This window comes from Stigmatopora nigra, chromosome 21 (assembly GCF_051989575.1).
Source record: "Stigmatopora nigra isolate UIUO_SnigA chromosome 21, RoL_Snig_1.1, whole genome shotgun sequence".
Taxonomy (NCBI): Eukaryota; Metazoa; Chordata; class Actinopteri; order Syngnathiformes; family Syngnathidae; genus Stigmatopora; species Stigmatopora nigra.
In genome coordinates this window covers 7622315-7637436 of record NC_135528.1, presented here as the reverse complement: position 1 = coordinate 7637436, position 15122 = coordinate 7622315, and the positions used below count along the sequence as shown (strand labels likewise).

General features: G+C 44.2%; 1 protein-coding gene across 3 annotated transcripts; it reads right to left on the bottom strand.

Annotated features, from left to right (window-relative positions):
- Positions 1-2608: 2608 nt before the first annotated feature.
- On the bottom strand, positions 2609-15043 carry snx13 (sorting nexin 13). 3 transcript variants are annotated; one of them, XM_077743617.1, is made up of 27 exons: positions 14911-15043; positions 14087-14224; positions 12337-12423; positions 11253-11454; positions 7960-8072; positions 7797-7899; positions 7634-7723; positions 7287-7408; positions 7098-7216; positions 6934-7038; positions 6747-6835; positions 6587-6670; positions 6377-6515; positions 6221-6309; positions 6049-6154; positions 5778-5980; positions 5564-5668; positions 5335-5505; positions 5198-5267; positions 4886-5028; positions 4668-4775; positions 4484-4594; positions 4138-4299; positions 3995-4066; positions 3640-3854; positions 3461-3573; positions 3114-3349 (listed from the first exon to the last, which is right to left on the bottom strand). In XM_077743617.1, the coding sequence occupies exons 4-27, from the start codon at positions 11262-11264 to the stop codon at positions 3114-3116; spliced, it is 2880 nt and encodes a 959-aa protein (XP_077599743.1). In that variant the 5' UTR covers positions 11265-11454; positions 12337-12423; positions 14087-14224; positions 14911-15043. The 3 variants fall into 3 exon arrangements, with proteins under 3 accessions (XP_077599742.1, XP_077599743.1, XP_077599744.1); XM_077743618.1 differs by lacking the exon at positions 14911-15043 and having other exon boundaries at positions 14087-14226; XM_077743616.1 differs by lacking the exons at positions 11253-11454; positions 12337-12423; positions 14087-14224; positions 14911-15043 and adding exons at positions 2609-2727; positions 10931-11148 and having other exon boundaries at positions 3100-3349.
- Positions 15044-15122: the final 79 nt, after the last annotated feature.

The window sequence follows — 15122 nt, the reverse complement described above, 5'->3', positions numbered from 1 at the left end:
TTACTTCACAAGGAAAGCAGTCAAGATGACCAAAGTCCTCTCGTAAACTGACATTTTAACGCTTAAAATACTACCACTACAAGTACTAAAAATATTTTAGGTTGAAAGGGTCCTAGAGGAAAAACTTACGTTAGCCGGAAATCAGGTGACATGCTACAGTGACGTATTAATGTCGCGACAGTGTTTCGTGTCGCAAAATGAACTCGTGCTTACCAAACATTTACATATAAATTCGTCCACTACAAACTGGATTTAACAAGCGTTGGCTTTACTACAAATATGAAACGGGCGGAATACATTTTTTTCTCTTCAACTTTCCACTCCTTGTATTAAACAACTTACCTTAGCTCACTTACCTTGAGAAGATGGCGACGCCCGTGGCACCACCTCAGACGGGAGAAAATCCTCCAATGTCAAAGTCCATGCAGACATTTAAAAGCTGCTGGAGCTGTCGTCTCCTCTGCGGCAGTGGTCTCATCTTGTCCGGGTGGTACGTGTACAACGCCGCCCGCAGAGTGATGCGTCTCGGGGGCCAGACTACGATGGGGCAGGTAGCCCAGATTACATTCGCCGCAGGTTTGTTGGACGCAACGTCATCAAGGCGAGCCATTGAACTCAACATGTCTTCCAATGTTTTCATTCACCAGGTTTAGTTTCATGGGGAGCAGTCGTCATCGCTGACCCTGTGGGAAAAGCCCAAAGGAAAGACGGCAAATAAGGACACTTGGCAACGAAGTGGGAATATACATCTTGTTCTGGAGATATTTCATTCGATTTGTCGCCAATAAAAGCATTTGATGACATTCTTTTCTTTTGCTGACTACCACAACACATGCACTGAAGGGTCAAATCCTCAGGCACCATACATTGTCAGTTAGTCCAAGTTACCATTTATTATTAGTGTTATACTGATGCGAGCACAGTAGCTCACAAGGAAAAGTTTGTCGGTAAGTGAAGGTGGGGGTCATTTTCAGTCGTCAAGTCATGACATTCTCATTTTTAGGTTAAAGTAAATTATGAAAATAGAGTTGACAGTACATTTAGGCACACTATTGACAAACTGTACACATATATGAACATTTATGTATATTTAGGTTTTTAAAAAAGCAACAAAAAACCTTCCCAGATGGACAGGTGTGCAATTACAGGTGACTTTTCACCAAAGGAACACAATTTATTTTGCCAATCAGACCACCGTGACTGAGGTTCTAACCTATAACAGAGTGGTGCTCCATTTCAACCAACGATAAATCATACCTGTCAACTGGTACGTTCTCGCCGTAATTGGTACAACTGAAAGCCCATTTTTATATTGGTACGCTGTACACATGAAAATGGTACGCTAAACGGTGATTTTGAGAAAAAAAAATAAATTAAGGCACTTTCTAGCCATTTTTCACCATCCGCCATAATGGCCATAAAAGTAAGGGCTTTGAGCGCAAAGAGTTTCCTCGTCCCCGCCTTAAGTCGTCTCTGATTGGGCACGGCGCGGCTCTAAATGCTTTTGATTGGCGGAAACGCATGTCTGCCAAGTGATATATGTACCGGCGCCTCTGATTGGCTAAAAAAAAAAGATCATGATAAACATTTCGTTTTGTAACACTTTCACCATGTGATTTCCGTTTCCTGTTCCCTTGTTTATGTTTACTTTCATTTGATCAGCTGTTTCTGGTCTGTTTACAAGTCAAGAATACACTCTTACACGTGGTACAAGTTGATTTATCTGACAATGGCTTCAATGAAAAGGACTTTGAAATTGGCTGAACCAGCACCAAAGAAAAAGAGAGAACAGCATGGAAGACACAGAAAAGAGTGGGAAACAAGAACAGATGAATTTGCTGTTGTAGTGGAACTTTGAAAGCAATAAACACATAAACATACATTTTCTACTTGTTGTTCGTGATTTTTTACAAAAAAGTAAAGTGGTAAGATTTTCCATGTATTTATACATATATGTAAGGGCGAAAACAAAATTTGGTAAGATCACAAATGGTTCGAGGTTGACAGGTATGATAAATGCTCACCCATAGTTGCTACGTTAGGCTCCATATGGTAGTGCCTCCACTTATCGGCTATAAAATTAGCTAATAAAAGCTAAACTTTCCAACGTAGGAGAAAACATGCCCAAAACACGTGACTTATAAAACAAGTCTGTAAAAGAAACACAAAAACAAAAAAAAATGGAATGTTAAGGTTGGTGTCGGAATGACAACATTTCATGTTTGTTTAAAAAAAAAAAAAAGAAATCACTATACAATTCAAAATGCACATGCGTCTGAGAATATTGCACAAAATTCAAGACCTGATGTCTAAAAATTGATTAGGGGTGTTTGTCCATATATCATAAAGTTCAGTCAAGGAGGGGAGCTTCTTGTTTGGATGTTTTAAGGCCAACTCACTCCCATTTTTTGACCACACGCACACACACAAACACTTAGAATACATTCATTATTGAGTACATAAGATTACCTTATTGACCGCTGTTGACGGCGATGCGCGTCCAATCCATGCTGACCTGGAGGGGGCGAATGAACGTTCGTCCCCTCCCGGTCAAAGTGGAATGGACGTCCATCTCCTTCAATGGCAGTGAAGGAGTTAAAAAAATAACTCGAACGTTTCAACGGCAAGGTTGTCGTTGTGGAACAGCGTGAGCTTTGGTCGTCTTGGGGTCTTTGATGGACACTTCTTTGAGGACACTGATGCAACGAGGCGTGAAAAAATCCCCCCCTGAAAAATCCATTCGTCATTTGATCAGTCACAAAAAAATCCTCGTTAGCCATTGCTATGGACAAAGAGTGCAGCTTTTGCAGTTTTAAAACGTCTACAGCATTAAAGAGAGGAAGCGGAAAAGAAAGGTAAGGCAAGGGTGGATGTTATCACTTAAAAAGAATGCAGTACTACTGGCAGGCCAGCAGGGGCAGCACTGAAAGAAAAAAAATAAACAAAAAATTCAATCCAAATGAAAAAAGGGCTAAAACAGTTGCGTGAGTGAGTGGCGTGTAATGAGATTTTGTGGTGTGCGCGAAAAGACCATCAAAATGGGGAGTGTTTTCGACAACAAGTCTGCATTGAAGCCCCGCCCCGAACGTCCACGCGCACCTGCTCCACCGCCGTCACCTCTTGAGCGAGGAGCCTTTGAGTTTGTGGCCGTAGCGGTGGACGCGCGGCGAGCGCGAGTGCAGCTTGATAAAGAGCTCGGGGAATTTATACTGAGGGAACATGGTCTCCAAGAAGCCCTCTAGGAAGACGTAGACCAGCCGGCGGTTGGTGGCCTGGTACTGGAACATGTCGAAGACGCGTAGGATGCCCTTGCGCGTGGTGTCGGCGCCGATGATGTGCTTTAGCTCATCTGGGGGTTGGAGCAGAGACCAGTGAGGATTTTGCAACACACAAATTGGAATTTTACGCTCTTTTCCACAACCGCAAAGCAATAATTTTGTCTCACTGTATTTTTTCTAACCTGGCATGATACCCAGCAAGCTAGTTTTGGCGGCGACTCGCGTTCTCATGCGGATGCTTTTGTCCCGACAGGGCGGCGTCTCGGCCAGAATTCCGCTGGGCCAATAAGAGTCTCTGGAGGGGGTCGGAATTGTGGAATTGATGTGGGCGCCGTCCATGGCGTGTCTGGCGAAAACCTACCTGAACTTCTTGACGTAGTCTGCCACCTGCTCGGGAGAAGTCAAATAGTCCACGTGGTCCACAATTTTCCTGTTGATGGTGTCGCCGTAAGCGGCGCGAATGAGCTGCTGGAGGAGGTTCTTGATGTTCCGCCGTAGCCATTGGTTCTTCTCTTTTAGGTCGAACACCTCGTCCATGAGGAGTAGCATGACGCGCAGCGGGATGTTGTCGTCCACCTGCGGGAAATTTCACGTCAAAAATGCCAATGGATGTCCAGGGCCAGTACAAGCTTCAAAATCTTTTACCACGGGAGCGACTCATGCCGAACTCTGAGAACCAATGATATAAAAACGCTAAAAGCAAGCGGTCCACTCACGTTGTCGTCCAGCTGAGCCGACACGCGACAGTGTTCTGGGTCGATGTCCGACTTGGGAAGAAGAGGAGGCACCTGGCAGAGTGGGGAAAAAAAAGAATAATAATGTAGTGCTTGAGTGGAGGTGTGACGGCGGCTGGACGCACCTTGAAGATGGACTGCTTGATATCCTGGCCGAGGCGTTCCGACATGCGGCCCATGTTGTCCGACACTTTGTTCATGCCTTCGGCGAAACTGTCTGGGAACGACTTGACCGCGTTGGACACGTTCCTCATGGAGCTCCGGAAAGGATTGACAATGGTGTCGATCTGGCGCGGGCGACACAACAATGGCGGGCGGGCGTCATGGTCTTTGATAAAACTTCCAAGATTTTTCACATTGTAAATCTCTTAATTTTTTTAAGGGTATCTGGTTTAGTCCCAGGATTTTAACAGGATTCTAAATGTAAATACGGTGGACTCCTGTAACTTGTAAAATTTGACATTTTGTTACCTTGCGTGCAAAATCGCCTTTGCCTTTATTGTAGGGTTTGTTCTCGAGGAAGTCGTAGACGAAAGGGATCAGCGTTGGACACGCCTTCACCATCTCAGGGTTCAGCAGCAACTATGAAAAGGGTGCTTTTCATCAATAATGACAGTCGGCGTCATTTTACAACATAAATGTATGATATTAATACTTGTAGGTAAGCATTGAGGTCCTTTTTTCTCTTTTCCAGGAAATCTCTGTCCATATTGTTGAAGGTTTTCTTCCCTGGGAGCTTCAAGATGGACGCAAAGTTCTCAAACTAAAAAGTCCGATTATTGAAATGGAAAAAAACATGAATCAGAATTTAAAATGATCAAAGGTCAAAGAATAAATACGTTAAAAAAACATGTTAAATGAATGAAGATGCACCTGCTCAGTGATCCTCATGTGGAAGTCGTGGAAATCGGAGTAGCGGCGAAACATCTTCCAGCAATCTTCGCTCCCGTCCGGGTTGCGTCTGAATACAGTGATGGCGTAAAGCGCGTACGTCTTCCCGTGCTCATTGCACACACCTGCGGCGGCCCACCAGCCGGGAATACAAGCGTCAGCTAGCCCACCCGACCGTACCATCGCGACAGGAAAGGGAAGCAGCATGCGGGTGCCACAAAATTGCCAAATCGAACAGATCGAGGAAAAAAAAAATGGAGCTTGTTGGCAAAAAGGGCTATTTTGTGTCTTTACCCGTGTCTGATATAAAAGCTTGAAGCTGCATGAAATCGTCGTGACACGAGTTGCTCAGCTCGTCCAAAGACTGGAGGAAAACAAAAAGAATACTTTTTGTAAATATGTGGATGCTCTGATAGGAAGAGAGGCCTCACCAGGTTGATGCTTCCGGTGGGCGAGCCGTTGAAGGATTCGCCATCGCCGTCGTCGGAGCCGCGGTAGCTAGGTTCTTTTAGCATGTCGAGCTCGGCTAGCATGCGTACGTAGAGCGGGCTTTGCTTGAACGAGGGGTAGTAGCATTCGTCGCGAAGCATCATGTCGTACACCTGAGCAAAGATATTCCTTGGTTAAGATTTGCTTGCCCTTTTCAAACAATGGCCTCACCTTTTTCTGGATGTCGTCAAAGATTTCCGGGCTGAGGTCGTCTTTCTGAAGCTTCTCCCACAGCCGAGTGATGGAGTCTTCGTCCACTTGAACTCTGGGCGAAGCCTGGACGGGGAGACAAACGTGGTGTTAAAACGGGATGTGAAATTGTAGCAATTATTTAGCAACTATTTAGTTGAAAGTGGATGCTCACGACTGGCGATTTGTGGCTGACCTTTTCCGAAAGATACTGCTCAAAAATGCCAAGCGTGGTTGCTCTCAGCAGCCCCTTGGTGGAGTTGGGTTGGCATTTCCCGTCTTTCTGCGAGCACTTCATGTCCTCCAGCTCCAGCTGCTGCTGCTGCGCCATCACCCGGTAGCCCTCCACTGTCACCCAAAAGAAGAGCTCCGCCTGGGCGCCGGCCGCCTGCATGAAGTCTGGAACCCAAAATCGCGGATGAGAGCCAGCCCAGGGAAGACTCGGACGAGGCCATTTGCCTTCTTACCCATGAAGAACTGCAAGGCGATGTTGTTGACCAGGATGTGGTCCAAGGGGATGACGCACAGCTTGCCTAAATTGGCCGCCGCCAGCTTCAAGTTGTCCACCTCCTCCTAAAAGGCGTTTGAGCCGTTTAGCCGTCCAATGTGTTCCCCCGTCAGTTCAAAGCCGTAGGCTACCTTTCCGGAGTTTAGTCTCTGGATCCTGGTTTCGCAGACTTTCTTGACAAATAGAAGACTGTTGATCTGGTTTTTGATGACATTGATATCTGAAGCAAAACAAAAAAAATAATAATTACAGATGCAATTTGCGGCAAACTCAAAAATATGACCCACCGTCTCCTGCTGTGTCCAATGAGCGCAAATACTGCAGTTCCTCCATCACCTTATCCTTCACAGCCTCCAGTTCTGCGGCCTTGTCGGTCAATTTCAAGATGTTCATGAAGGCTTCGTAGTTACAGCTGGAGTCTCGGATCTGAGGACGGACGGAATCGTCGTTTTGGAAATCTTTCCTAAAAAGGCCTTGAAAAAGCCCTTCCAAATTACCATCCAGATGACAAACTGGTTGATGTAGTCTGGGTCGCTGAGCTGGTTGATGAGAGGAAGCAGGACACCGCGTGCCAGCACCTCCTGATAAAACACGCCTGGGTGAATTGAGGACGCCGTGGCTGTTGCGGGTGGGCGCCTTCTTTTTCCACGCACTCACCCGTAAAAAATATCTCATGTTTTTGTTGTGGAAGTCGCCGGGAGGAAGCAACAGGTACAAAAGCAATTCGCACAAGTCGCGCAGGAATCCTGAGACAAACACCAGAAACCTCACTTAGAACTAGTCTCAGTACTATTAAAGTGCTTAAATGAGGTCTATTCCCAACATTATAATTATTTTTTTTTACCTTCCTCATCCTTCAGAGAGGTGCACACCACATCCCGGCAGATATTTCTTTCCATCTCCACTTCGGCCTCAAAGAACGAGTCGACCAGTTCTTCCGTGATGTCCCCTGTTCACACGGCGTCCGATTACGTTTCAGGCGTGGACTCGACCAGACGTTTTACTTACTCCGTTTGTCCTCCCTGTCTGGGAGACGATCCTGAGCTTTCCGGAAGACGCGCAAATGGGTGGCAAAGTCGTCCACCAGGCGAGTGGTGAAGTAAGGCTGCCAGTCCACATCTTTAGACCTGGACGGATGGACACAAGGCGGAGTCAAATGGATGGCGTGCATAGGAGTAGTTTGCGGGCAAGCCGTACCGCGTGGAGAACTGGACAAGGGCGTTCTGAAGCGTCTGTCGGATTTCCAGTAGGAAAGACTCATCCTCGCTCAGAGTGTAGTACCAGTACTGGATGTAATCTCTCAAAGCAAACTGGATCACCTGTGGACAGGAGGACAAAGATGAAACCACAATTAACACTGGATACGCCCTTAGACATTATTTTCCTCATTTTGCAATGCTTTTTAAGCCTTGTATGTGGTCACATTGACCCTCTTAAAGGATTCCCACGCATTGCAATGATGGGAAGCGTCCCTTGGCATGTCATCTGACCGTCGCAAAGCGCCGCTTAAACGCCGCCAGTCACGTTGCTTTCCCAACACAAACCTCTTGCAGGGGCTCGTCGATGAAATTGGAGCCGGTCAGCCGCCTGTCGATCTTTATGGGCTTCATTTCCAGCTTCATCTCTTCCAATGTCTGACAAAATAAGAAGGAATCAATACAGAGGGAGAAGCCGACAGACAGAAGCTATTAAAAAATAAAATAGTACCTTGGAAATACCAATGGGTGGAGGCGGCAGGTAGGAGTGCTCGCACTTCTCCAAGTATTTCTCCGAGTTGATTTTCCCATAGAGTAGAGTGACGGCGAAGCCTCTGCAAAAGGTGGAAAAATCATCAGCTTCTACATACGCCATGAAATATTTGTGTACTCACCCTCCAATGAAGCAGAGGATGTAGAAAGCCAGGTAGAAAATGGCAAAGGGCCCGAAGCTGATGAGGAACAGCACAACTCCGAGACTCCCCCATCCCCAAAAGGACAGACTGGCCTGCAAAAAACAACAACAACAACTAACCATGAGTAATGGTTTCAAAACTAAACTAAATTAAAATCAATTGTATTGTTAAATGATACTTGTCATGGCGATGAATCGCATGATTCATGACATTAAATTCAAAAGCCACATAGCAAGCTAAAACGGTACCACAAAGACCAGTCGGGGTGCAGTTTTGCATACTTGGAAGGTACTTCTGATTTTTTTTCTCCTTTTGCGAGTGGCAGAAAGAACACGTTGGCCCACTTTTCTGGACAAGCCAGTCAGGTCAGATGGCTGCTGTCTACCATTCCGGAAAAAATACCCAACACGTCGATGGAGCCCTGATACGATTGTTGCTGAAATTCTTGAAGGAAACATCAAGCCATTCAATCTTTAAGTAATGTCAGTGCTCAAACAGGCTAGACAACACCTGGAAACAAGCAATTCAAAGGAATGGAGTGGTTTCTATTGCCAACATTGCATCGATGAACATCTTAAAAAGGGCTCATTGTTTTTGTAGTCGGCGCAATATTTCAGCGTGGACTGGAACTGCCACAGCTCCATTTATAACCGCGACAATATAGCATGTGACTAGAGAGCACAAACAGAAGCTGGGAGTTTCCAAAGCATTCTCAATGCATCTAATTGACGTGCCTGAAACGCGATACTCAATGTACACAAACGCTTTCCGCTCTTAAGAAGCCGCAAGAAAAAAATGTTGACTTCTCAAATCAGTCTCCACAACTAAAACTAAACGTTACTCAATAAAGCTCGGCGAGATATTCACCGGGCAGTGTCCGTTATTACAGATTACGCCGGGTTTAAAAAGTAAACCATCTGCTCCACTGATTAACGCCCGAGGCCTCTCGAGAGCACGCAGCAAAAAAAAACTTGTTTTCTGACACGTATAAAAACAAGCTTGAAAAAAAAATGGGCCAGCAATGAGCATATGAACTAGAAATTGAGTATCCAATTCTGCAGGGAAGAATGGAGTCGCTCGACAAGATTAAGGCCAAAGGGGGTGCGCAAGTTAACATTTGCGTGTTCTAATAACAGTCCGCCGCGTTACTCAGCTCAATCCTGACACACTTGAGAAGATCTCATGGGTGGCCACAGTTCACATGCATGCCTGCCCAAAAAAATGAAGCAACATTTTTGTTCATACTGTAAGAGCATGGTTCTCTTCACAGATATGTCCAAATTTGCAAAATGAGGCTATTCACATCAGAATGCTGTCACTGCATGATGATGTTCCTGTGAGAAAAGAATGTACAGATTTATTTAGTACTTAGTATGTCTAAAAAGCGGTAGTGACATTGACCAGAATGGCAGCGTGGTCATTACTCCACATACTCGCTGACATCAACAACTGGGAGATCCCCACTTAAAGTAAGAGGGAGTCACAGAGACTATGACTAGTCAAGCTTAATCCATCCGGATATCCATTCTGCCAAGAATGGCCATGTGCACCAAGAACGGATGACAACATCTGCAAAAAAATAAATAGAAATAGCACAAAACACAACAGAACACTTTCCTCACTCAACCAAATGTTTAAATTTTAGCATGGGTCACCTTCTCAACCCAATTTCTGGAAGCCTTTATCACGGCCATTGTTATTTTGGCACACTACACAAGTCTGACTGCAAAACCCTCAGTTCAAGAAACAGACTGATGTGGCGTTTAATTGCACAACCTCAACCTCAATAGTACCACACAACCACATCTGTCATTTCAAGTAGCCATACATCAGCTAATGCTATCTTTCTGCACGCACTGTGATTTCAAAACAGCCGTCCGAGATTGACCTCGTCGGCTCAATGATTTCCCGTCAGGTGTCCAAGGTGACGCACGTACAGCATCTGATTTACCAAGGTTACTTTCAATCAGAGTTGGGGTGAACTTAAGAAGAGCAGGTCAAGTAGCGATTGTAGTACTTTCCATGCACGAGCCCAATTCTCAGCATCTATACAAAAGTAGAAGCAATCAAACAAAATGGCCAGCTGGTCGTATGCATGCCGCAGTGGCTACTAAAGCCTTGTTACTGATGGCTAAACGCGTACTTAAAGCTTTGGAGAGTTGCCGAGAAGAATCTCGATCACCTTAATTCAAGTTTATTGCTTCTGCCAAGAAAGTCTCAATTTCATTTACCTCTGGTGGCTTTTTGTCATCACGCAAACAGGACAAGTTAAAGATAGAGTTCATTTGGCAAGCAGATTTACAAGTGGATGACTCTGATTCAGAGCCATAGACGGGGACGGATGTCCAAATCATGTAATCTCGTTCACTGCCACAAGAGCATAAATGTGAGAGATGGAAATTGATATTGAAAACAGCTATTGGCATCAACAAGTCCAATCCATTTCAAGTGATCATCATAAGGAGACCAAGAGTTAAACTGTGTGAGGTCATAAAAGATTCATAAAACAACAAAATACAATCAGGCTTCCAATTGATTACACTTTTTTGTTGAAATAATTATCTGTCACCAATGTATTGACTTGTGGAAAGAAAAATATTGCAACACATTTAGACGAAATTATGGGGAAAATGTGGTACCTTTAGGGACAATTGATTGAAAAAACGGATTGGTTTAATTTAGCCAGGCAGTCAAACTGGGAAATAATCAAACTCGTACGTCAACATGCCACAGCATATTGGGAAAAACAACTCCATGGGAATACTACACATTTTAACAATGACCCACAACGAGTTGAAACCTGATTTTGGAACAAAAGCTCATGTGACAGGACTGGCAGTCCCTGGTATAAACGTCATATTAAAACATCTTGCAGGGCTAATTCAAGTCAAATATTTTAGGGGTTTTCACCCACCGAGACTCACCTGATTCCCAAACAACAAACACTCACCTGTATTCGCTGAGGTGTCGAATTTTCTCGGTGTCGGACGTTTATCATAATCTAAACACTCCCTTTCTACATGGATCCACCTCGAGCTAATTCCAGCACTGTTGACAGTACGAATAACCTGAGCTCATCGTATTAACCGCGTAATCCCAGTTCGAGTGCCCGTTATAGCTGACGAGCTTTACGAAAACACCGAGACAGTTTGGCGACGGCGGCGTCCACTCCCTTGACGGTACTGTTTACCTGCCGTGCTAACGCCTAGCCGCCTAGCATAGTCGGCAAGATATTCAAACTCCAAGCTAAATACACGTCAGCAGTGACTCACCTCTGCGAACATCGTTCAAAAGGCGTCCGGTGGTGCTGGTTAACCCCACCACATCGTAACACCGGAGCGGGACTGCTTTGTTGACGGTTAAAAACGCTCGTGTGTCCAATCTTCGTATTCGTCTTGGAGCGTCGCCATGTTTTGCGAGGTTTTACGTCTCTGGTGCCCCGTTTGTGGACGCCGTCAGCTGATTGGTGGAGAGCTGATGACGTAGGAAAAACGCCCGTGACTGACTGACACATAGGCAGAAGATATCCCGATTGAACAAACATTTGAGTGAATGTGAACTTTGTCCTATTTTAAGTTTTTTTTAAATGCAAAAAAATCAATCTCACGTATTATAAGGAACCACAAATTTCCAAAAGCGGGCCTGAAATTTTTGAAATAAAAAAAATTGGGGGTCACGTATGAGGGGCCCTGTTTATCAGAAGCAGATTCGACATAAAAAATAAATTTACTAAACTATTAATAGATTAAGTACTAGGGTATTAAAAGTGTGTATGATAACTCGTGTAAACATTTGGAATAGTTTTACATTTTTCTGAACTAAGGGCAACACGTTTCAGAGGAACATTGTAATCCATCCCATTCAATCACTGAATCCAACCTTCTCGCGTTTCACTTGTGTTACTGTGTCTGACATCTTATCTTCCAGACAAACATCTACTAGCTTGCTGTCGTATGCTTTCAGAAAGTCTGTAAATAATTAATTTTAGACATAGAATAGAACATAAATACAATTCAAGGACTTTTCTAATGATATATGTACTCATGCAATTAGTAGCAGATGGCCGCTAGGGGTCCCTAAGTACAAACTGATATCAAATAAATGACTTGCTCCAATTAACCAATCGACTGCCATTGACAAATATAGTCGTCCAATTCGTGGTGATGGGTTAGAGACGAATGAACTGATCTTCAATCAAATAATCAATGTCTTGAACATTGTTGAATTTTTTAGGTTGCGTGCGTTTACGTGAGAAAATGTTCATGTTCCATCCAGCACAGCAACAAAATAATTAATGTCTCTCTGAGGAGTCATTGACTGAACATAGACCCAACCTAAAGTAAACCAATGACTGACCTAATGTGTGGCGGTCACGGTAGTTTGGCCCCGAGGAAGAAGACCGGTGTGTCAGAGGTCGGAGGTGATGAGGCGGAATGTGACAACCTATGGAGAAGAAGAAGAAAAAAATTACGCTAATGCGATTTGGGGCTGATGGAAAATTAGGGGGTTCTTGTAATGGTTCAATTGTGTTCAAATGTAGCAAAAACATGGAAAGTACACAATGATGCAAACCAGAACATTTTTTTGAACTAACAATAGATTTCACATGGCTCGGAATGGCCTGTTATTACTTCTCACGGACATCAAAAACACAGAAAAAATCAAATTGACCACAAAGAGGTGACGAAAACAAATCTCAATGTTCCTTTTGTTGTCTTTTGTTTTAAGGGTTATTAAAAGCTAAGAGTTCAAACATGTTTGAAAATACTTTGATTGATATGTTCATATTTTCTATGGCTTTTAAAGCACTTGCCAAATATTTCTAGATGACTTCACCCAGTTATCATGAGTTTTCAGAGTCAGGGGTTGCGCAATACAGATTAGGGGCAAACCTACCTAAATGTTTGCAGATGAGCCATTGCAATATCTAATCACCGTGGTAACAAGGGTCACTACGTGGGGGCACCGGGCCAATCCCCCCCAGGCACTTCCCTGTATTTTCACCATGAGCAGGGCCTGATTTGGCTATGGGCAAAGTGGGCGACCACATAAGGCGCCATCTATTTGGGGGTGCACAAGAGCCCTTAAAAAAATGCCTCCCCTTAGCATGTCACTGCATCACAAAGAGTGGACAGCACGAAAACCAATCTTTTGTTTAAAAATAATAATCCACGCCAAGATAAAGATCCGCCCCCCCAAAAAAAGGTTCCATGTAAAACATTAGCGGGCAGGACAACCGCAAATCTTCAGGGAAGGATGCCAGAAAATATTTCCCGGAATTTGGGGCCCCGCTGAACGGCGGCCAGCTTTTGCGTTTACACGCACTCTCGTTTTCCAGATAACGCAGGTATTTTTTTTTTTTGGACCGCTGTGAAACGTGAGACGAGAAAGGAAAACAACAAATAAGCAAGCTGAGAAAATAACGTGGAGTTATTGGCCCGCCTCGGCCTGATGATGATGCGCAGGGACGCTTCCTGTGGCTCAGGTTTCGAGGGGGTGGGTGGACCTTGTTTCCTCTGCTCATTCCTAACGACGGGAACTTTGGATTTCTTACTAAAAGCGACCAATTAAATAGAAAAGAGGGGAATTGAAAAGATCCCATCTTGGTTCAAAAACGGAAGTACTGAGTTGCAAAATTGGGCATCTTAGCCTTTTTTTATACAACCCAAAACTCTATTAAAGATCAAAAACATGCTGTTCCTTTCATTTTGCAATTGTTTTTTTCGGCTTAACTACTTAGCAAACAGTTTATTTGCATCTAATCTTATTTACCATTGAAATATGGCCAAAGTTAAAGCGGACTTAAGCGCTATCAGAATTAAAGGGAAACGTTTATACACCCCAAATTGGACGCTTCTATTGTCCTAAAAAAGTCTGACATCAACTTCCTTAAAATGTGCGTCATTAGCTGTCGTCTTAATTAAGAAGCTGCAATGGCTTGGGGCCCTTTTAACTGCAGCATGAGGGGGCAAAAGAACAAGGAAGTTTTATTAGCTGGACGCCTCCACTGCCATCACCACGACAAATCACGCTCCACCTTCGACCCACGGCCCACACCGAGGCGACCCCGCGAGTGGCGAACGAAGCCCTACCGGGAATGTCGTACCTTTGACGTCCGTGGCCGTCGACGGCGGCCGACGAGGGAGGGAAGGCGAGGAGTCTCCGAGTTGGCCGGCGGCTGTTGATCTTGCAGATTGAGTTAGAGAGCAGCCTCGGCATTCCAGACAATATCACAGTGGCTCAGCTTGAAAAATATAAACACAGAAATATCAAAGAATGACTCGTTAACCTCTCAGTGCCTGAATTTATATTAAACTACGTCAATATCAATAACATTGAGGGATACACAAGTATATGGCAACAGTATAAATACCTAAATGTAGGTAAGTCATTTGGAAAAAAGACAGTTACAAGTTAGAATTATTTCCTGCTATTGATGATGATTTCTTTTGTTGGTTGCAATTGATGTATTTTTGTTTGAATGTAAATGGAGGCTTGAAGCGGGTCAGTTGGGTCTAACTTTTTGCATTCTGACGGGTGGTCTTGATGTTTTTTTGGGGGAAAGCGTTTGCGCAGACAGTGATCCGGTGTTATGTCAAGTTTGCAGCTTTTTTTTCGCTCCCTCTGTTGAATGCAATAACAGTTTATTGGGGAAGTGGAAGGAGGGGCTACTTGGCAAACCATTCGGGTGGTCCCACCTTTTCTTCCAAGTACTTTCTTTACCTTCTTTAATATGTTGCCACATTAGTTCTATATTAGTCATGAAAATCCAAGTCACAACCGTATTGATAACCTGGAAATATCAAATTGTGCAAACCCTGTCATTTCCAGTACCACCAAAGAATGCTAAGAAAACAACAATTACATTCAGATATGATTAACTTTTACATTCAAGAAATGTATTTTCAGAGAAAAAATATTTGCACTTACCTCCTATTGTTTAACTTAAAACACATACAGGTTGCTGGAGCCTATCCCAGCTAACTCCACCCTAGACTGGTCGCTAGTCAGCAGGTGAACCACTACATCATCAGGCGGCACTTACAATTAGTAGGAAAAAAAACACGGACAGAGTACGCCGTGTTGTCTTTTCCGCTAAAGCTGAAAGACAAAAGTTAACAAAGTTTGCCAAGGTAAACGAC